General features: G+C 38.8%; 1 protein-coding gene across 1 annotated transcript in view; it reads right to left on the bottom strand.

Annotated features, from left to right (window-relative positions):
• phldb1b (pleckstrin homology-like domain, family B, member 1b) overlaps positions 1-24,514 on the bottom strand; it is a 97,155-nt gene that overhangs the window by 53,891 nt on the left and 18,750 nt on the right. The window contains exons 5-6 of the mRNA XM_051679112.1: positions 19,579-19,704; positions 12,470-13,941 (exon numbers count right to left, since the gene is read on the bottom strand). Coding sequence (XP_051535072.1) covers positions 12,470-13,941; positions 19,579-19,704 — 1,598 coding nt within the window. The remainder of the gene's footprint in view (positions 1-12,469; positions 13,942-19,578; positions 19,705-24,514) is intronic.

The raw sequence follows: 24,514 nt of genomic DNA, 5'->3' as shown, positions 1-24,514 counted from the left end.
CTCAAAGGACAACTTTCAATCACAGCAACATGTCTTCACCTGACAGGGATGTGTCATCGAGAAAATTACATGTCTGAATTGCGAAAAGCCTCCATGCTTTCATTCCTCAGGCTTCCAGGCTCTGTGAACTACCATAACATTACAGAGTCCCTTCTAATACTGAGGGGTGATTTCACAGAAAGTTTCTCGTCTACTACAATTTGCCCAAGTAATTGCTGTATACTGTAACAACTACTTATCTTCACTTAAGAGCCAAGGGCAGCATCACCCACTTTTGATTTGTTTTGTCATCAAAAGCTGTCAAGCAGCAAGATTGTACCAAGTTTTAGACTTAAGCACTATTTAAAGAATTTCCGCAAAATTTTCTGTACAATAAAAGTGATTGGTGACTGAGGCTGTCATTCTACCTAACATCTCCTTCCTATGGGTTTGGAACAAAATGAGGGTGAAAAAATTATGACAGAATGTTTGGTTTTGGGTATACTATCCCTTTAAGAACTTTACAAACTGGGGGATGTTTAATCTCTGTTTGGACCTGGACAAGAGCAGACCCAATGTGCAAAACGCTCATTTATAAGTTTAAAGGGTCTTCTGTAGTTGTCATTAGCCAGTCCCCCCAAGGGAAGGAAACAGTTGAAAGAACATGGTGGCACACCCTGAGTTTTAAAAGTGCTCTGAACACATGGAGGCTGCTGGGAACCACAGGAGAGAGCAGTAACCATTTGATCTGGCTCCATCTAGGCCCTACTGAGCCTCTGATCCTGGAGTTTATAGCTGAGAGCTGGGGAGTGTTTCCAATCAAAATTGGGGCTACCTGAACACTTCTGAACCAATATGCTGTTTAATTGTGTAGTAAAGTAGGGATTTAAGATCACTTAAGCTCAATTACCATAACAAAGAACATCAACATATACTGTACATGCAAGCCCACATTAGACTTAAAGAGACAGTTCACCCAAAAATGAAAACTCTGTCATAATTTACTCATCCCCATGTTGGCCCAAACTAGGGCTGGGCGATGTATCGAATATTAACGATATAATCACGATAATTTTGCTGACGATGTAAAATTGACCAATATCGTGGATATTATAAACATTAAACAGTCTCAAAAACAAAATGATCTGCACTCCTTTTTCTCAAATTCTTTGAATTTTATTTTATATCTCACAGAACTCACAGCCTTCCTCACTGTCTGTGTCTATGATGCAAATCTAATAATCAGAATAATGATGATAATTCAGCATTATATTATAATAATCAACCTGACGTGCCCCACAACAATACTTTATAATATGCAATGTTCAACTGGGTTTAAAAATTAAGTCAGTGAAGTAGCTTTTGCACACCTTGTTCATTCCCAAAAATGTATTAGTAAAAACATCTGAAGGTAACTAATGCTTTTTATTAAGCTACTATGAATCATTTAATATGAAATATAAATATAAAAGTGCATATCAGTGAAAATGATTTTGTTTATTTAGTGAAAAACTAATTATTTTTTAATAGATTTTGATTTAATGTCTAATGATGGTTCCTCTGAAAAAATGAACAAACACTTTTGAGCCATTTCAGAGCAAATTCATAATTATTGAGATATACTGTATATCGAAAATCATCAATAGACTGAAAAATATCAAGATATAATTTTTTAAGACATATCGCCCAGCCCTAATCCCAACCTGTATGGCTTTCTTTCTTCTGTAGAACACAAAAGCAGATGTTTTGAAGATTGTTCACATTGCTCTCTTCACAACAATGAAAGTGGATGGGGATCAGGGGCTGTCAAGCTCCATATAGGACAAAAAAGCATTATAAGAGTAGTATATTTTGCTCATGCTCTTTATTTCAAGCCTTCTGAAGCCATATGATAACTTTGTTTAAAGAACAGACTAAAATGTAAGCCTTTATTCCCTGGAAATGTTGAATATCTTGCTTGATAGCCTCGATCACCATTTACTTTAATTGCATGGAAAAGAACAACTACATTTTGTTCAGAAATAAATAACTTGGAAAGAAATGTATGCAGGTTGCAAAAGACATTAATTTTCAGAAATACAGTATTTCACTTTGGGTGAACAATTGCTTTAATAAAAGTCAGATTATATACCAGTTACATATAAAAACACAAGGCAGATCATGTGGAAAAGTCTAACATAAGCACAGCTTGTGACCAAACACTAGTTCTATGGTAATGATGTGCTTTTATATGAACTAAAAATGAATTTAGATAAGGAATGCAATGAAAACCCACCAATATCACTCACCCTCATTGTTACATGTTAAAAGCAGCTCTATTTTTCACACTTGTGTCTTGTGATTTTCTCAGGATGTCTCCTCATTGAGCAGCTCTACAGAACTCACACACACATACACATGCTGAGACAGATGAACAAATAGAGCCCCCAGTCCCTCCGCCTCCACACACACACACACACACACACACACACACACACACACACAAACACACACACTCTCCCTCAGTGTGTGTGTGTGTGTGTGTGTGTGTGTGTGTGTGTGTGTGTGTCTGTAAACAGATGTAGGTACATAAAAAGATCACACTACATCTTTGTCACTGTTAAATTCTCTCCTGGTGGCTGCTAAATGAGGAATTTTGGAATTGTGGGGGGAATCCAAAAATGAAATATGTCTTAGGTTAGCAGCAGCACTGGAAGTTCTCTAGAGTCTGAAATGGACCAACAGCTGAGAGATAGCACTCAGATACCCCTTTTTCACCTGCATGTTTTTTCAACCCATTCAACATTCTTTGGCTATTATTGTTTCTGGAATGTGCATTTCTATAGTCTCTATAACTATGAACGTTACTATAACTAAATTTTTGCAACGTTACTTTTATGTGGCGAATTCTGCGTTTGGTTGCAGTTTCCTTGTGAAACGAACACTAGAGGTGCTACAACAGCTGTGTTTTATTCACTTTCACACAAATCACGACTACATTTATGACTTTATAAACACTTATTTTTCACTTTATTACTCACACACTGTTATGATATTGAAACACTTTTACTATAACGCATCATTTGAAAAACAAATAAATTTTAACGCTTGCATTACAGACTTACCAACATTTACACACTTATTTCAATGTGATTAGCTTGCACGGCAGCTCACCTCATTGAGTGTTGGACTTTGAACTCCGAAGGCTGCGGTTTGAGACCAGTCAAGCACGCAAGCTGACACGTGAGACGAAAGTGTCATAGAAGCGTCAGGAGATGACATGGTTGCTTCAAAAAATTTGCTTTTTGTTTCTCTTTTTTTTTTTTTTTTTACTCTATCGGTTAGGGATAGGCGATGGTTAACTTCTGTTTTGTTTCTACCTCTCATTTGCTTTTAGGTCACTATTGGTTAGGTTAATGTTTAAGGTTAGGGGGGTACGTTTAACTCATTAAAATGCAGCCAAACATGTAATAAGGCACGTAATTTTGTTTTGCAAAAATGTTGCCACAGTCACGTAATATTCATGAGTGTGTGGTCTCCCAAAACACATGTACATTTTTGTCACATCCATAATGCAAGTTCATTTCTGAGCTAAACTGAAAAAGAAAAAACTTCTCTATACTGGACTCTATCTGAAGGGGTTTATGATTATACATACAGTTTGATAGTTTGATATACTGATATTAATTACCTTATATGAGAATTTAAATGGGTAACACTTAACAAAAAGGTTCCATTCGTTAACATTAGTTAATGCATTTAGTATCATAAACAAACAATTAACTAGGCATATATATTTTTACAGCATTAATTAATCTTTGTTAATGTTAGTTAATAAAAAATACAATTGTTCATTGTTAGTTCAGGTTAGTTCATAGTGCATAAATAAATGTTATCTGCTACAACTTTTGATTTTAAAAATGTATTAGTAGATATTGAAATTAACCACGATTAATAAATGCTGTAAAAGTACTTCACTGTAAGGTCAGGGTAGCTAATATTGTTAACTAATGTTAACAAATGGAACCTTATTGCAAAGTGTTACCTTTAAATTTCACATTTTCACTGTTGATGTCGCATTCTTAACGCTAGACTTGCCTATCAAGGTTCGGTTTTCAAACAGGTGGAAATGTGGGCTGGTTTCAACATTCCCTGGCCATGTACCAGCTCACGCAGCACAAGGGTTGTATGAAGGGGATGCAGATTCGCGTGGTGAAATGTTGCACCAACACCATTGCAGTGCAAAAGGGGTAAGAGACACAAACCAATTGTGCTCACTCATTTCCATTCATTCCCAATCAATCATAGTTCAAGAGACATGAGATATGCCTTTTGATCCCAGCTCCAGCATTCCACTGTCTTCCCTCAGTCTGGAATGACACACACAAACACACCACTCCTCTCATCCTGTCTCAGAGCTTCTTGAACCTCCTGCTGTGTCGGAGGCTCTTCCCTGCTCTTCTTGACCTTTTTCTGTCTCTAAATGCGTGATGGGGTCACAGTGCTACTCTTACTGCTGTGGCGTGCCCAGATTGTTTAAATGCCTTAAAACAGACTGTCTTCAATCAGTTCTGCCCTGTATCTTAACAATTTTACACAGAAACCCAACTTAAGTGGCATATAAACCAAGAAAACAAAAAACTTTAAGATACAGACATTTTAATGTGGCATGTTTTAACACGATAATCACTATCGTGGGAAACATCTTTGACAAAAGCCACGTCCACACTAATCAGTTTTCATTTGAAAACTTGCCTTTTCAAAGTTCATTTTTCTTTTTCTTTGGATGAGAGGCAAAATCGATGCGGTTTCTAATTAAAATGTATTAGTGTGGACATGGCCTACCTTCTATAAAAGTCATTAAAATTCTATGTGCAAGAACTGTATTAAATATATCTGTGATTTGTTATATTTGCTCTGTTTAAATCTGAAATTATCTCATTATTTGGAAACAGAATGCTGAGGGCAGTAAATGCAATGAAAATTGCATTTACTGTATTTCCAAATATTTCTTCCTCAAAAGTAAGAATCATAAATGGAAATGTTAAGGAATCAAAACCAGAGCCAGAATCGTAAAATTCCATCCCTATTCCCAACCCTATATTGTGTAAAATACAAATTCAACATGCAAGAAAAAAAAAAGTCAGCATTTAACGAAATATTACAATTATTTTTCTCCACATTCTGAAAAACAACAAAAAACAAAGGACTTCCACTTTCCCTGTCTCAAAACTTGGATGCAGAAATCCCACTGGGTAAAAAGTAGCAACACCCCAACATTTTCAAACATGGACTACAGACTAAACCAAGCACAGTGCTTCAAGCTCTCCAGTAAACATCATGGGCAGACACTTCTGTTGTTAAATTATATGACATTAAAACTGTGTAAACAGCTGCTTGCATATTGGAAATGTATGAAATCCAACAAACCACCACAAACCAAGTCAACAGAACCAAATGTATCTGCTCATGCTGAGCTACAGCATGATGGGAATCTAGAATTTCAAATGAAGTTTGAGGAGAAACAGCTTACTTTTTTGGAACAAAAATAAATATGTCTAGACGGACTTGCAGCTGTGAAACATGGGAACCTCGCTAAATTCTGGAAATAACGCATGCAGAGTGCAAAAATGCATTCAAATTAAACCTTGGTTCATCAATAACTCCCTGAAACAAACATACAGTATTTGCAAATCCAAATAAGGTTGTGGGGAAATGTCAAATAGCCCCAAAAGAACGCAAACACAACTGTGAACTTGGTTCTCAGGTCTGACATAAGAAGCTGTGAACCATAAGCAATGCTCTGTTCCTAGACTAAACACATGGATGTGTACCACTCTGTGTCCTCTCTTCCTCCCTCGGGCCCCAGATGAACCAAAAAACCTCAACTACTGGGCTATGTGTCAAACTCAATATAAGGATGGATGAGTTCTGACTGCTCCATATCAGACCTTTAAAACAGAATTACCCCTGAGTATTTTAAATGGTATGTTAAAATTATTTTATTTTTTTAAAGTTTTTATTATTTTATTACTTCATAGGTTGACTTTCTCATTGGTGTGACTTCAATACTAGGTGGTTGCTTACTGACCCAAGTCAAAAGAGCCCACACCAAGTTTCTATGATATGCAGGTCCCTAAATATGGCTCAGGTCCCTTCTTCAATGTAAATCTAAGGGATTTTTTCATTTGTTGTATTTTCCAAGTCTGATCACTTCAAAAAATGCAGGACGAGTTACTGACTGATGTTTAGTACTTAGGGCTAGTGTTTGTTCAATAACCCAATGTATGGGCAGTAGTAATAGTGATGCTTGCCACTTTATTACTCAGATACCTGAAAGGTCTCTCTCGTTGTGGCTGGCAGGTTACTCAGCATTTCAGCCTCTATATGATTAGGATTAGGGGTGGGGGTGGGGTTAGGACCTCACATCCATGCCAGAAACAATCTGCAGCACCTTTCTGCAATGGGCCTTTATTACTTTGAATAATGGGAATGCAAGCAGTCAAGGTGATGGACAGCAAAGGTTAAGGTCTCATTTAAAACATCTAACCATAACTAAACATGTTCAAAACTACCAGCAAATGGACATTCCATCTAACTGAAAACTACCTTTGCAGATGTTCAGGATCCCTTAAAATCTACATATCAAACTCTATCATGTCAGTGTATTTTAAGTACAGAGTCACCTGCGCTGATGTCAGACATAGAGAATGTTGAGAATTTGTACTGTATATCATATGTGGATGTGTTGTTGCTAAGAGCCTACAGGAAACTCAACACTCAGTGTTGTTCTTCACTGCCTTGATTACAAGAGTCATGTCAGAATGAGTAAAGTCGGCATTGACCCAGATAATCACAGATACAGAAAGTCAGTTAACCGTCTCCTTTGCCCAAAAAATCTCTCTTTCTCTGCATTAATGGAATATTCTTTGTTCAATAAAAGTTAAGCTCAATTGACATAATTTGTGGTATAATGTTGACAACCGAAAAATAAAATTTAAACTCATCCCTCCTTTTCTTTAAAAAGAGCAAAAATCTGAGTTACGGTGAGGCACTTACAATGGAAGTGAATGGGGCCAATTTTAGGACGATTTAATTTTATAAAAGCACTTACATTTATTGTTCTGTTAAAAATGGTGTGTTATCAGAGCAGTAAAATTGCTTACATTTTTTTAATCAATAATTTTTATGGTCATTTTAGGGTTTATGGTATTACGTTGTAATGACAACTAAGTTGTAAAATTGAATATAACGTCACACAGAAAAGGTTAGTAAGCTATTTTATCACACTAAAATTATGTTAAAATACATATTGTTAAGATCACATTCACTTTTATTGTAAGTACCTCACTGAAACCCATATCTGTACTTTTTTTTTAAAGAAAAGGAGGGAAGGGAGGCCTGGGTAGCTCAGCGAGTACTGATGCTGATTACCACCCCTGGAGTCGCAAGTCAAATCCAGGGTGTGCTGGGTGACTCCAGCCAGGTCTCCTAAGCAACCAAATTGGCCCGGTTGCTAGGGAGAGTAGAGACACATGGGGTAACCTCCTTGTGGTCACGATTAGGGGTTCTCGCTCTCAATGGGGTGCGTGGTAAGTTGTGCGTGGATCGCGGAAAGTAGCATGAGCCTCCCGTGCTGTGAGCCTCCGCGGTGTCACGCACAACGAGTCACCTGATAAGATGCGCAGATTGACTGTCTCAGAAGCGGAGGCAACTGAGGCTTGTCCTCTGCCACCCGGATTGAGGTGAGTAACCACGCCACCACGAGGACCTACTAAGTAGTGGGAATTGGGCATTCCAAATTGGGAGAAAAGGGGATAAAAGAAAAAAAAAGAAAAAAAGAAAAAAGAAAAAGAAAAGGACAGAAGGATCAAAATAAATTTTTGCGGTAATCAACATTATGCAACAAATGCTGTCGATTGAGATGACCTTGTATTGAACCCAGATAGTCCTTTAATTTGTCTGCAAGCAGCTAACTCACTTTGCACTGAACTGCAAATACACAGGAAGCAAACACATTAAACTCTCAGCAGAATGCTACAGAGGGAGCTCATATCCACCATCATCGTCAAGCTTTTATCTTCTTCAAAAAGATTTTAAATGCACTTCACTGGGTCAAACAGTCCTGGCATGATGGGTAAACTGGGTTACAAAGGAGACAGCTTGTCTTCTCCTCCCTCTCCATCTCTCTCATACATGCACAGACACACAGTAATGTTTGTGCATATTTTGTCAAAAGAGTCAAAACGACGATATGCAATATTTGGTGTGATAATCCATGTGAACAGCACATACTTGTCATGCAGGCTTATTGTCTCCCTTGTGCAGAAAAATACAGCTTTAATTTGAAATATTTTTAAAATCTATGTAATCAGTGACCGTGTGTAATCAGTATATGTGTGTAACATTATTCCATATTTTCAGCAAAGCTAATTATTAGCTAATATTTCCATTTGGTGTCACCTTTGCACTGTTCTAGGCTGATTTTTAATCCCAGGGCATCTTTGATGGATCATATAGCAAATTTATATTTTTTACTCCTGTTTTCTCCCCAATTTTGCAATTCCCAATGAGCTCTCTAACTCCTCGTGGTGGCGTAGTGACTCGCCTCAATCCGGGTGGCGGAGGACGAACCTCAGTTGCCTCTGCGTCTGAGACCGCCAATCCATGCATTTTATCACGTGGCTTGTTGAGCACATTACCGCGGAGACGTAGCGCATGTGGAGGCTTCATGCTATTCTCTGCAGCATCCATAAATATAAATATATAAATATTTATAATATACATCAATATAATAAAAGTAATAATAATAAAATAATAATAAAACTTTCTATCTTAACGTTTCTTGATTCAGGCTTAGTTTAATTAATTGTAAACTGATCCGAACTGTGAGCTCAGTATTGTGAACCGAACCGAATCGTGAGATGAGTGAACCATTACACCCCTTCTTTTTTATTAGTTAAGCCAACTGGCATCTTCATTTCAATTTGTTTCAATTTGTTTCTCAGTAAATAAACTTCTCACTAAAACAGAACATTCACCCACATTTCTGCTTTTACCGTGCAGCAAATGTCCATTTTATAGAGTAATGGAAATGTGATGTCATCACGGGAGCACTCACTACAAAAAAAAAAAAAAAACAGGTCATCTTTAGCCAAGCTGGCATCAGTATGGCACTCGAGCTGACTGACAGAACGGTTTGCTAGTGAATGATGCCATATGCCAAGTGTGTGTGCCAAGGCTGTATCTAAGGAAACCATGTGTGCCTCTGGTGCCTTGTGGCAGTTTAGAGATGATAAATTATGCACCGCAGGCCCAGGGCCAGACTGTCTCTTCCTTACTCAGCTAAACATGCATAAAATGAACAAAAATATCCGCTTACATTAACAAATAGTGAAGATTTAGTTTTATTTTGACACATAAACTGACATTAATTTAATTTGAAATAGCTTTCAACAAATTTCTACAACATAAAAAAAATAAAAAATGATGAGTTCCTATAGCTGTTTCTCCCGACTGATCTCATAAAAATTATTTGACTGTGGCGATATTTTTGCTGAATTTGTATCGCGGCAGTTCTGAGGTGAAATGTCCACTGTGTGACGCTAAAAGCAAGTTAAATGTTCTCCCAAACAGATGAGGTTAAGGTTAATGCTCTGTTGAGTTATAAATCAACAAATCTGACCTCCCTACCCAAAACCTTAAACCTAAACCTAATAAACAGTGTCATAAAAAGCAAATGTGAGATGAAATAAAATGTATCGCCTTAAACGTCATAAGATAGCATTGTGTGAGGAACAGGGAACAAGTAAGTGTTTGTGAACTGACAATCTGCCCTTTTACTCATGATTTGTGTGAAAGGGAAGAAAAGTCATAGTTGTAGCACCTCTAGTGTACATATCACCAGGAAACTGCTGTGATACCTACGAGCCATGTAAAAATAATTTTGCAAAATGTATAGGCCTAGTAGGTATATTATAGGTACAGTAATGTGATTCTAAGGCTTAACGGCATATACTAAACCCCTGGCAGAGGTGCACTGCTGTCTCACCCAGTAGTAATGTTTTAGAGGGACATTTAGCCCCAAGACTGCAGTCAGCCCCATCATCTACTCCCCAATTACCACAGCCACCATGCATTCAATGCCTTGACTTGTTACGTGATGTTGTGCCACAGTCCTGACTCTCTGTCCTGTCCTCTCCTCCTTGTGACAGTCAGCTGCCATTGAAAAATGAAAACATGCTGCTCAGATTCTGGAGCAAATTTATGCTAGTCATGCTAGACAGCTTCCAGCTCCCACTCCACAGGAGCCACAGGGCAGTCAAATGAGCCAAACGTGGCTGAGCCACACGTCAGATACATCAGAATCTGATGTGTGTGTTGAAATGCATACTGGCTTGACAAATGCTGCATATGTGGCGCAGATCTGCATGAAGGCGAGGGCTGTTTGTTGTTGGACCACAGAACCAACCAAAATAACTACATAAAAGCAAATTCACAAGCTATATCATTCTGATAAGAAGTGATGTAATGACTGACAGTCATACAATTACAAAACAAAATTCAGCAGACCATTTGAACTTTCTCCTCTGAGCTATCTTATCACTTGCAACGACGTAAAAGGGATAGTTCACCCAAAAAAGAAAATCCTGTCATCATTTATACCGATGTTTTAACAAACCTGTATGACTTTCTTTCTTCAGTGAAACACAAAAGTAAATTTTAGGGGAAAAGTTAGCCTTAGTCACTATTCACTTTCATTGCATCTTTTTTTCATACAATGAAAGTGAATGGTGACTAAGACTGTCATTCTGCATAACATTTCACTTTGTGTTCCATGGAAGAAAGAAAGTCATTCAGGTTTGTAAAAACATGAGGGTGAGTAAATGATGACAACGTTTTTGGGTGAACTATCCCTTTAATATGGCAGTATAATTTTTGTGCACTCAACATTTTGCAAATATGTCTGTCTTTCAGGACAAGGTATGAATCAAAGGTCATTTCTTGTTTGTCTCATTTTGTACAAAACAAGCCATTTTGGAGAAAGCAAATTTGCCAAGATGAGGTCGTTGGCATGTTGAGCGCATTTACTTGGCCTTTACTTTAGCTAGTTCTTTTGGCTTTTATTTCAGATCACGTCTTTGACAAAAAGCCAGTTCAAACAAAAATATCAGACATGATGTGCATACTATTGAGTCACAGAGTTGAATTATAAACCTCTTGAACTGCACATGGCTGGGAGAATGACCAACTATGCGCATACTCTCTTTTGGGAGAACTGAAGCATAACTGTGTATGTTCAATTAGATCACCTCCTTTTCTGAGACCAATAAACAGCCACAATGGGTAATTACAAGGGAAGAAGACAAACACATATAAAACTTCACAGGGGCCTTTGTCTAAATGGCTTCATTCTGGGCAGCAAACGGGACTAAGATGTCTAATGTTCCCTCCCACCTCTCAGTAAAAGAGACAACAAACAATGGCGTTGCCATGGTAAAATCAGAGCCCTTTGCCTCAGCATGACAGCAGATTAGTCAGTGTATCAGCTATGCCCAAGACTGCTCCCTTATTTCCTCCAAATGTTCTGCATTCTTACCAAAACCATAATTGCTAATGCTTAAGGTGTGTTAATGACAGATTTAGCCAGTGGTTTGTGGTTTTCACCCATCCACTAAGCAGTGAAAAACTAGGGATAGTTCACCCAAAGAGAAGATTCTGTCATCATTTACTCACCCTCGTGTTGTTCCAAACCAGTATAACTTTGTGTTCCATGCAATCCAAAAGGAGATGTTAGGCAGAATGTTTAGTCTTAGTCACCATTCACTTTTATAGAAGAGAAAAAAGATGCAATAAAGGTGAACAATGATTGTAACCTAACATCCTGCCTAACATCACCTTTTGTGTTCCACGTAAAGGCTAGAGTATACTCAGTTTTATCTGTGCCAGTCTTGCACATGGTCGAGCACTCAGCCTTTGTGTTCGACGCATGCAGACTATGACTACTTTGTAATACACTTTAAGCACAGTCAACAACAGCCGCAGGCGTATGCGCTGACGATGCGCAAACCCACGGACAGTCAGTGTGTCTAGAAAAACTAGAGTGCATGCGTACTGTGATGATGATGAAATTTGCATCATGTGCATTGTGCCGGCGTATCAGCATGCGGAAAACCAAACTGAATGTCTTAGTGAATGGTGACTAAGACTGAACATATTCTTTGGCCTTAAGAAAGAGAGTCATATGGTTTTGGAGTAAATGGTGAGCAAATGATAACAGAATATTAATTTTTGGGTGTACTACACATTTTGATTAGATTCAGTTTTCACCCATCCACTGAAGTGTGCAAAATGATTAAGAGCAGAAGCTTGCAATTTACATATCGTCAGAAGGCATGCAGAGACGGGACCCTACATGACATGTACAAACAGAGACAGGGAATTTCCAATGGAAGGATTCTTTGTACTATGATGTGGCAATCGCAACATGGAAAAGAGATGTCTCACTCACCAGTCTCTCCATTTCCTGTTCTCTGAGTCGCTCTTCTCTCTGGCGCCGATGGTACTCCAGCAGGTCATCCTCATTGTCGCTAATCTCAGTGATGCTGTTTTTGCGCTCCCTCATGCCCTGGTGAGGAAGCCGAAGGTCCCTGTGGCCCGCTGACATCTTCCTGTGGCTCCTGGGACTGGATCGGGGCGATGATCCAGGCAGAGAGCCTAGACTGAATGCCGAAGATAGTGAATTCCCAAAACTGCCCTTCCGCCCATCCATGGTGGGCGATGGGCTGCAGGCACGCATGACGCGAGGACTGAACTGTTCTTCTGTAGAAGAGTCCACTTTCTGCCTGAGTCTGGGGTTCTCTGGAACCAGTCTTGGTGATGGGGTCTCTGGGGTCCGTAGGGTTCCTGGTAGAGCTCCTGGCAGCACAGGTAACCCCCTACGAGCTATGGAGGGGCTGAGAGGAGGAAGTTCCCTCATGCTGCTCCCATCAAGGTTCCTGCGGGCCAGCCGTGGGCTTTCTGGAGGCTGTAGAGTGCGCGGGTGCGAGTGTGAAGGTCCGCCCTGAATGATGTGGACGATGGGGTCCAAGGGGGGCTGAAAAGATCGCGAGGGCGGGGAGAGCGGGCTGGGCGTCAAGGAGCGATCTGGTTGAGGCTGTTCCCGGAAAGGACTTGAGGGCCTTTCCTGAAGGACAATGGCAGCTTTAGTTCTGGGACTAGAGGGTGAGGAAGATGGGGATGTGGTGGAGAATTTGGGGGTCAATCTGGGGCTACCTGGAACTTGCACCCGACTGACAGATGGAGCATCAGTTGGAGCAGTAGAGATGGAGACAGAGGGCAGAATGTGAGTCTGTATGGGGCTGTCTGGAGTTTTAGCCACTGAGCTGTCTTGGTTCAACCCCCTACGGGTTGGCTTTGGGCTTGGAGGTGCTTCTAAAAGAGCCTTTCTCTGGAGTCTGGGACTCTCAGGCACCCTAGGGCCACTGCTGACACTAGAATAGTTGGGCAGTATGGTCCGTGGCTGAGGTATGGGCGGCTGGCTGGTGTAATTGTAGCTGGAGGACCTCACTGGCACAGGAGGAAGCGTATGAATCTGGTTCTGACAACCACTCGGCGAGGGACTTGTGTAGCTGTCGCTGCTGGCAGCCGATGGGGATGAAAGAGGCGAGAAAGGAGGGGAGATGTTTTCGTAACTGGAGCCCACAGACATAGCACCAGGGCTCGTTGGAGGAGAGAGTAGAAAACGGCCACCTCCATTTAACATGGGGGATAGAGGGGACTGGGAGATAGGCTGACCAAGGGGCTTCTTTGACTCTGAAGATGGATGAGGATCATCCATGTATAGTGAGTCCATAATGTCCTGAAGGTCCTTCTCAATGGAACTGACAATGGCACGGTGCTCTGGACGCACTCTCTCATTGGGGACCGGGTGGGATTCTGGCGCCCCTGATGAGTGGTTCCCATTGACAAGGTTCTCAGAATCTGAAGGACCAGATAACAACTATAAGCCTGTGCCATACGAGAAGTTGACATGTAATACTTTTGGGAAGTTCATTTGTCCTACGATGTGACATGCTATACTTCATCTAAAATAATTTATAAACGACATTTTGTGAATTCTTATATAATTATTATTCATGCAGCTTTTATGGCAATATTACCTGAAAGCCTACATTCAATATTGTAATACATGTAAAAAAAAAAAAAAAAAAAAAAAAACAGTGAGACGCTGGGCAACAGCCAAAGACGTTGGATTAGCTATTACAACATTAATAGATATAACAAGAAAGGCACTTAAGTTGATGCTTTTAGATTCCTCACCTCACCTAACCCCAATGATTATCTTCAGTATTACACCAAGTACCTGCAGCTCTTTTGGCACTGTAGAGATGCATTTAATCCATTAGTCCCATTCAACTGCCTCCAACTTTAGCACTGCTGCCAAACCCATATAAAAGGAATGCTCAAGCAGAAATAGTGGTTTAACAAATGGAAACTCAGAGTGCAAATCGGCCAGTTTTACAGGATAAATGTCAAATGAACTAAATGAGCTAAATCACAGAGCCCCACTGGAAATTCAATCTGTCTCTCAAGCAACTAACCATCTCCAATGTCACTGGTTCATCAGCTGAAAATGAGTAAGCAAGGATGGTCATTATCTAAACCATCAACATCATATTTAACATAATGCCCACCTTAGGACTTTTCCTTGTCAATTGGGCAGAAAAGTATCTAATATTATGAAACTCCAGATGTGAAAAAGTGGTACTGTTACTCTACTGAATACAAAGTAGACTGAATATTTTTATGAGTAGATTGTATTGAAATTAGTATATATTTTATACTGTGATGTGTACATGCACATTACAATACTCAGAGTTCACTATACATATTACAATACAATATTGTATTATAATTTTTATAGTGAATTGTGAGTATTGTAATGCGTACAGTCAGATTGTATTTAAAGTAACTACATCTATTGTGGCATGCTGAGCAGACTTCCAATGTGACCAAAGTAAATTTCAGTATCTCACACATACTGGTGATATCATATCATATGATGCTGCTGAATCATACAGTAGTGTTAGCAACACCAATGTAATTGATTCTCAGGAAACACAAACTGATAAAATGTGCATCCTGAATGTACTGTACACTGAAAAAAGTTAACCATAAAAAATGTGCTCCATGTGGTAACATCTAAATGAACTGATTTGATTTTAGTCAAAAAATATTATTGAACATGTCTGAATCAGAATGAGATTTCACCACATTAGGTTACATAAACAACTAATTTTAGGCTTAGGTCAGCTAGAAATATAGTCACAGAAATATAGTCAGTCACAGAACTGATTTCCCAAAATTCAAAACTTGATCATTCTTGCTGTTACCAACCCAGATCTGTCCTGATTACGACATGCTCTCTGCTCAAACTCCTCACAAATAATGCATAACATTCCCTCGCGTTTTTATTATTTCATAGGCATTGTGGTTTAGAAATATGTCACAGCAGCTGGCAATGCATCTGGATATATTACCCGTTTAAATCCTGTTGATGTCAACAGTAATCGTTAAGGGAAAAAGAAAGGTTTCAAGAAATCACATACACATGGAGATAAATTGATGATAAAGTCAATAAATCAAAGCGTCCATGTGATAAGATAAAACATGTCAACATAACAAACCGCCTACAAAAGGACTGTACAAACGACGTACTGTATAATAACAATCGTCCGTAAACAGATCTGACATATATAATGAGTACTTACATATGGGGACACGTTTGTGGAACCGCTTAGCAGTTTTGTTTTGCTTTTAGCCCATAACAAAGCTCAGATTAAAATGTAAGGCTCCTGCATTCCGGTTCTTGATCTAGGCCAGCTGTACCGGCCACACGGTACCCAGGCAGGAGTGAAAAACGCCGCTGAGAGATATTCCAGCCTGTCTCGGTGAGCCTGACGCCGCTACAGCACCGCTGAGTCCTCCGCCCTCCTCTGTCCACGGTGCTGATGTGAGTGACTGCCGGCTGCAAGGGGCGGGGTCTGCTTTCTTAAAGCGATAGTGCACATTTTCCTCATTTATTTTGAGGTAGGTGTGGATTTAAACTTAGAAAGATATGCTACTTTTGTTCTAAAATGTTTTAGATAATAATAATAATACATGGTGAATAATAATTATATATTATTATTAATATAATAATGATATATTAATAATAACTACAAATTAGTATGTGCCAGATAATAGAGTAGAATAGAATAGAATAGAAATAAAAATCTTGATCAAAATTAACTTAAATATAGCTATGGAAAATTCCTTATTTGTGAATGCATTACATCAATCACAATGACATCACAATAAAAGACTATCTGTTAATATAATCAAACTCTGCTATGAGCAATACTGTAATATCGTCAAGAATATCCAGAAGACCTGCTGTGTGAATAACGCAGCTGGATATTTTGAGAATATGAGGGAAAGAGTGAGGAGGGGATAGGAGACTAGGGTCGGTGGTGAGATAAATATAGATTAAGTAAAAGATACCCCTCAACTTTAAATAAGCATAGCATTGCCAACAAAGCTGTCTGGACTGGAAATGAGATGGACAAGGAAATATATTTGGCACAGAGAAAGTGTGTGTGTGTGTGTGTGTGTGTGTGTGTGTGTGTGTGTGTGTGTGTGTGTGTGTTCATTGCATTCCACCAGCTGTGTTTATGTACTATGCTTGTCCTGTTCTGCCACATTACAGGAAAAGTCAGGAAAACAACCCAATACATCTTGTAAATGCTCTGTTTAAACATTGACTGCTCTGTAGCACTGACAGAGGGAGTGGAAATGTAGAGCACTCTGTCAAGAGACAAACAGAAATGAGCTGCTCATAAAAGTTGCATGGTGAAACTGGACCCACTTTATATTAGGTGGCCTCAACTACTATGTACTTAACTATTTGATACAATGTACTTATTACGTACATACATGTTTTTGCATTGTAATTACATTTAAAGTACTTGCATTAAATTACATTTGTAGTTACACTGTTAACTTTACCCCTAACACAACCCTTACCCCAAAACCTAATTCTAACCCCTAATCCTAACCCTAACCCTACCCTTACTCCTAAACCTACCCGTACTTCAAACTCAGTAGCAGCAAATGTGGGAATTTTGCAGAACAACATGTAGTCACACAGTAAATACATAGTCTTGTATGTATTTAATGTTAGTACATAGTAGTTAAGGCCACCTAATATAAAGTGTGATTGTGAAACTCAGGATCCAGGCAAACTTGTGTTGCTCACAGTTAGACATGGAAAGGCAGTTAGGCCCAGCTGAAGGCCGGCACCTGTGCCACTGAAACAGACTGCACCATTCAGCCATGTGGCAACACCCTCTAGGGCCAGCTCTGCCACAATAACTTATTTAAAAGAGGCACAGAGCTCACTTCATGAAGTTATTGCAGAACATACATTGTTTAAAATGTGATAAATAGGTAATGTTTTAAATTAACATTTCATCCCCAAATTCTGTCATTATTTACCCTCATGTTGTTCCAAACTCATGTTTCTTCTTCACTGGAACACACACACACACACACACAAATAATTTTTTTTTTTTTTAAAGAATCTTTACACAGATCTTCCATAGACAGTTCTTTGTGACCACGAGCTGTGAAGCTCCAAAATCAAGTTCCAAAAAAAGCACAATGAATCACCATAAGATAGTCAATATGACATATTCTAAATGTTCTGCAACCATACAATATATTTGTGAGATGAACAGTCAGAAATTTAAGTCATTATTCATTGATAATCTCCACCTCGTCTGCAGCTCTAAAGTAATTTATGGCACAAGTCTGACGTCATGACGTTTGGTTATCCAACCTGGTCTCGTAGAATCACGTTACTATAACTTTATTTTTGCAAAATTACTTTTACCTGGCTCATTGTAAATATCGCAGCAGTTTTATGGTGAAATAAACACTAGAAGCACCACCACAACAATTACTTCTATTTCCTTTCACACAAATCACAAGTAAAAGAGTAGATTATCAGTTCATAAACACCTTTTGCCCTGTTCCTCATACAATGCTATCTTATGACACTGAAACAGTTACAAAATTGAATGACTTGTGAGGCAATACATTTCAACATTTGCATCACATAACCAACTACATTAACACAATTATTCAAGCACAATCGAATTGCGCAGTAGCTCAACTGATCAACTGAACGTTGCACTTGCCACACGAAGGACTGGGGTACGAGTCCAGAGTCAACATGTAAGCTGAAAGTGTCATAGAAGCATTACAAAATGACTTGGTTGCTCCAGCAATTGTGCTTTTCATCTCACATTTGCTTTTTATGACACTATCGGTTAGGTTAGTTTTCAGTTTAAGGTTTAGGGTAGGGAGGTCGGTTTCATTGATTTAAAACTCAACAGAGAATTAACCAAAAAAAAAAAAAAAAAAACGTATCTGTTTGGAAGAACATTTAAAGGGTTAGATTTAACCCAAAAATGAAAATTCTCTCATGATTTACTCACCCTCCTGCCATCCCAGATGGTTATGGCTTTCTTTCATCTGCTGAACTCAAATGACGATTTTAGAAGATTATTTCAGCTCTGTATGTCCATACAATGCAAATTTTGAAGCTCCAAAATCCACATAAAGGGAGCATTAAATTAATCCATACAACTCCAGTGGTTAAACACGACATGATAGTTATTGGTGAGAAACAGATCTATATTTAAGTAATTTTTTTCCCCATAAATTCTCCTCCCTGCCCAGCAGGGGGAAATATGTGTGAAGAATGTGAATCACCAAAATCAGAAGAATGAGAAAGTGAAATGGAAGGTAAAATGACTTAAATATTGATCTGTTTCTCACTCACACCTATCGTATCACTCCAGAAGTTTTGGATTTAACCACCAGAGTCATCTGGAGTACTTTTATGTTGCCTGAAATATTCTTCTAAAAATCTTAATTTGTGTTCTGCTGAAGAAAGAAAGTCATATACATCTGAGATGGCATGAGGGTGAGTAAATGATGAGAGAATTTTCATTTTTGGCTGAACTATGCCTTTAACTCAATGTTAGCGCCACAGAGTGGACATTTCACCTTGGAACTGCCACGATACGTGTAATGAACCACGTCATTTTGCAAAAACGTCACCACAATTTTCATGAGATCAGGCTGGGTTCCGAGACACTTGAGAACCAAAGGTGTTTGATTTTATTTACATCCAGCCCACGGTCACTTCACTGTATGGAAAAAATCTATGTGAAGATTCTTTAAAAAAACATTGTTTGTGTAAATAAGAGTAAATAATGTCAGAATTTTATTTTTGAACAAAATGTTCCTTTAATAACAATAAAATATCCAATAAAAAATGTTCCATTCAAATGAGTGAGCATCATGTCAGAGGTGTCAAGTACTCCATTTGTGTGCTGGCTCTCAAATCACAAATAGGTACTGTGGCTTTACAGGAATGTATTTTCCACATGAGTGATGTTTTACACACAACAGAGTCTTTGAGGATGCTGCCACTTTGGTGCACTGAGGTAAGCGTTAGATAAGTCATGCCACAGTCGCTGTGTGTTCTCCTGTGGGATATTGCATTACCTGTACGGGTCCAGTTTTTCACACAGGCTGTCTGTCCTCCCTCAGGCATCATGCTTTTCATTCGGAAAGCCTCCTCAGGGTGGTTGAAGCGGAAGAAAGCAGATTGGCCAAAACACAGCATACAGCCTGCACACAAACCAATACAAAAGCACCGTTAATGAGGCTGAGAATGCTTGATTAAATATACTTGACATAAGCATAGAGGTCCCCTCCATGCTTAAAGAAAGCATTCTCATGACCAGGATTCTGGCAGTTTCAGAATGGTTTTGTGCTGCAGTGTGAGAGGTACAGAGAGGGGGAAGGAGTGTTTGCCCCCATTTTACATGAACAAGCAGGAACATCTCACACTGTGGTGTCAGTTCAGGGTCCTGGCTTGCTGAGTGAGGTGAAAGGTGAAAGGTGAAACCCACTGTCGTTTATCGATTATTATGTCATTATGTCATTTATTCGGTCAAAATGTAATAACTTGGTTCACCTCTGAAATGACTTTACTTTTCGATTGATGTCACCAAAGGTGCTTTCCAGACAACTCGGAACTCAGAACTTTGCCACCTCCAACTTGAAAATAAAGACTGGAATGCCATTTGAAGTCAGACATCTGACTTGTGAAGTCGGGGTAGATCATTAGGGGGCCAAGCACCGAAGGTGCCGGAACCCTATTGTATTTGTTACGATTTTCTTATTATTCTTCTTATTATTCTTTTTCTGCCCTAAAAGTATCTGGCCGTTATAGGTGGCACTATAATGAAGCATGTTTGCGTTTTCGCTAATATCTCTGCAACTGAAAGGGCTAGAATCAAAATTCAGGGCTCTGTGTGACCGTTTCAGTCGCATTTGAGACTGAACATTTCTGTGTGCGACTGTGAAAAAATATTTAGGCGCACCTGTGCGAGTGACACAATTGAAGTAGGGGTGGGAGAAAAAATCTATTCTCAGATGAATCGATTCTGAGAACACGGCAGCGCAGTGGCGCTTATGCGCACACCAGAAACGAGCATATGCTAAAGCCAAGCACATCCTACAAAACTGATCACAGACTGGATGTATCAACCACAAACCATTCGTCTCCTAATGAAACTATGATCCCGAAATTAATTCACAAACTCGCTCACATGGCAATGGGAGAGTTGATTTTGTGAATACATGTCAACAAAGAACATGAAATATGAGCTCACACCCATTATTGCACTAATATGCAAAAAAAAAAAAAAAAAAAAAAAAACACCTGAAAATAATTATGAGACAGCGGTTCGGGAGACGTGGGTGATGTTTTTATTTTCAAATTATTTTTTGTCAGCTGCTTCCCAATGTCTTTAACCAGGGGCAGACTGGCCATAGGGAGAACCAGGACTTTTCCTGGTGTGCCGGCCGCTAAACGAGGCCGAATGGGCGGCAATAAGCTGAAACGGGTTATGACGAACGGGCCGCAACTGGACGAAGAGGGCCACCGCGATATGCAGAAACTCTCACAGAAGCAGACATCTCATGTAATCAACCTGGAGCACCAACCTGTAGTTATAGTTAAAATATAAAATCAAAAGACTTTAAAGAGTATTTTTAAAGATTTAAAGATTTTTAAATAAAAATTATTAACAATATTTTAAACAGGGGGGCCTCGGTAGCTCAGTGGTAAAGACGCTGGCTACCACCCCTGGAGTTCACTAGTTCACTAGTTTGCAGGGTGACTCAAGCCAGGTCTCCTAAGCAACCAAATTTGCCCGGTTGCAATGGAGGGTAGAGTCACACGGGGTAACCTCCTCGTGATCGCTATAATGTGGTTTGTTCTCAGTGGGGTGCGTGGTGAGTTGAGCGTGGCTGCCGCGGTGGATGGCGTGAAGCCTCCACACTCGCTATGTCTCCGTGGCAACGCGCTCAACAAGCCACGTGATAAGATGCGCGGGTTGACGATCTCAGACGCAGGGGCAACTGGGATTCGTCCTCCGCCACCCGGACTGAGGCGAATCACTACGCGACCACAAGGATTTAAAAGCACATTGGGAATTGGGCATTCCAAATTGGGAGAAAAAGGAGAAAAATCCACAAAAAAAAAAGAAAATAAATAAATATATATATATATATATATATATATATATATATATATATATATATATATATATATATATATTTATTTATTTTTTTTTTTAAACATTTAAAAGATATTTAACATTATAAGTTGAATTATTTAATTTAATAGTGTTGTGTTTTGAAAACCAATTTCTTTAATTCATTTTCTTGTGTAAAGAGGTCAGTGTTTATCTCTTTTTATGATAAAAATACTGCCATACAAAGGCACAGTATACCAACAAAACTGTTACTTGATTTGAGTGTGGCTTTTGTAGTTACTGCAATTTTCTCAAAACCTGGTTATAGTTGAGCGAGACCTGTCTGTCACAGGGCATGTGAATGTGAAGTTACTGTGTTTTGACTTTGCACAGCAGAATAATCAATAAGATAAAAATTTACATGTATCAGGAATTGTTTTGAAATCAGATCGTGACTCCCAGAATCAGAATCGGATTGAATCATGAGGTGCAGATTCCCGACTCAAGATTGAAGCTCATGAAGCAAGGGCGTAGCCAGGAAATTACTTTTGGGTAGGCCTCAATAAAAATGGATGTGCAAAGTTTTTGCAAATTTTTCTTAACAACAGAGAAGCGGCGCATTCAAACAGTTCTCTCACACTTTCAGAAATCAGAATTTATGCAATTTATTTAAACTATTTTACAAATTTATATTCGAAGCCAGAAAATTATCTCTAACATTCTGGGTGGGCTTCGGTCTAATTTGTCTATGTCACCATCATGAAGTGTTGTATAGTACAATCGGAATAAAAATTACAACTCCCAAATGCATCTACACTGCGCAATAGTTGTTTCACACTGCGATTGGCTGCTTTTCATCCATTCAGTCAATCGAGCAAGTGCGAAAAAGATGTGTGAGATGTTTTAGTCAGCTTGAATGAAATTAAAAGCATCTAATTTTACGTTAAAATGTAAAAGTTTACAAAGCCTGGCAAACTGAAATATGCAGCATCTGATTGTTATACATTGTGTGACAGGAACATTAATTGTGTTCAGCAGTACAGATGTCAATTTAGAGTTCTTAAATACATTTAAGAGGACCACACTTCAAAGACTTTACATTATGTTTTTGTATATTTGTGTTCACAAGGTGAAACAGGTTAACATAAGCTGCTGTTTTTTTTTTTTTTTTTTTTTTTTTTTTGCTGACAGCCTGTCAAATTAACTGAAAATATTACATTTGGTTTCTAACAATTTAAACTCCTTTGTCATGACCCTGAATTTAGTCATAATTGATGAGCTAAGTTTTCTCATGCCTTTTTGTGCATGTTATATCGTGGCACATTACATTTGGATTTTTTTGAAAAACCTACTTTTTCAAACTCCTAAGCCGTTGGCTCGAGTCACACGAAATTTAGCATACATCCTCTACAGAACCTTCTGACAAAATGTCATCAAAAGAAATATGATTCATTAAGTCGTTCGGAAAATATAAGCAAAAACATTTTGGGTGTGGCCTGTAATTACCAATTGGCCTGTACTCTATCTTGTGAGTGAAACATTCAAATGTAAAAAAACGTAAAACACATGCCCTGCATCCGAAATCACGTACTGTCACAGTATGTACTGTATTTAATGAAGGACGTACTTATCTGTTGGCAAAACAGTACATTCTTTTAGGTATGCATGCGAGTAGTATGAATAGATTTCTGACATACTTCATCCGGGGACGTGGGCATTGTCTCGTGACCCGCATATATGACGTAAGAACAACAACCGTGAACACTATTTGCTCTGGTTTTGTTAAACAAGCACCATTTAAGCACAAGGAACAATTATCTTGGTATATACAGCACTTACAGTTGAGAAGAGCCATTTGACTCGCGGTTCACCGCTGTTCTTTTAAATCCTGAGTTTTGAACGCAACGTCGCCTCAGCTCGCTTATTGCTTCATGAATACTGTTGATTTGGACATACTACTCCATTGGCATACTGTTTTTGGCACACTATATAGTAGAGAAGTATGTATATTCGGATGCAGCGATGGACAAGAGAACATTCTGAGGTCACATGCAAAATTTCATCAATTTTTGAAGCTAGGGGGTGCTATAACTTTTTTTTAAAAAACCTATAAGTGCTACTGTGATAAAGGCAGTTAGGGTGAGGGTTAGGGCTCCAAAGGATCTTTTCTGTCAGATCTGATTATTTTTGTAATTTTTCCATATGTGCTTGGCCCCCAATCATTGCCGCTTGCGACTATATTTATATTTGGCATGAGTACATGTGACCGTGATGTGCGATTGACTGGAACACATTTCAACTAGGGTATTCCCACCTCTGACTTGGTATGTAACACGCCATAAGTATTTTGTTTTTTTAGCCCCTCCCCTCCAATCACCTGTCATAAAGAGACCTCTTTTCATGATCCAATAATTTGTCAGTGGTCAAAATCAAGTCCCATCTAACATTTTTTTCTCATTGCTTATCTTGTTTTTTTCTGAAATACTGTATGTCATGGTATGAAGGTAAAATGGATTGCAAATGCGGATTCATGTTGACACTAAATGCTTAAAGGGACAATTCACCCAAAAATTAAAATTCTCTCATCATAATCTAATATATATACACTACCGGTCAAAAGTGTTGAAACACTTACTCATTCTTTATTATATATATATATATTTTCACATTTAGAATAATAGTAAAGTCATCAAAACTATGGATAACATAAATGGAACTATGGGAATTATGTTGTGACTGAGCAAAATCCAAAATAAATCAAAACTGTGTTATATTTTAGCATCTTCAAAGTAGTCACCCTTTGCCAAGAATTTGCAGACATGTACAGTACATGTACATTTTCTCAACTTCTTGAGGTATCACCCTAGGATGCTTTTTAAACAGTATTGAAGGAG

Source organism: Myxocyprinus asiaticus, chromosome 39 (assembly GCF_019703515.2).
Source record: "Myxocyprinus asiaticus isolate MX2 ecotype Aquarium Trade chromosome 39, UBuf_Myxa_2, whole genome shotgun sequence".
In the NCBI taxonomy this organism is placed as follows: domain Eukaryota; kingdom Metazoa; phylum Chordata; class Actinopteri; order Cypriniformes; family Catostomidae; genus Myxocyprinus; species Myxocyprinus asiaticus.
Note: the sequence above shows the minus strand (reverse complement) of the source record. Positions and strands in the feature narration are given on the sequence as shown.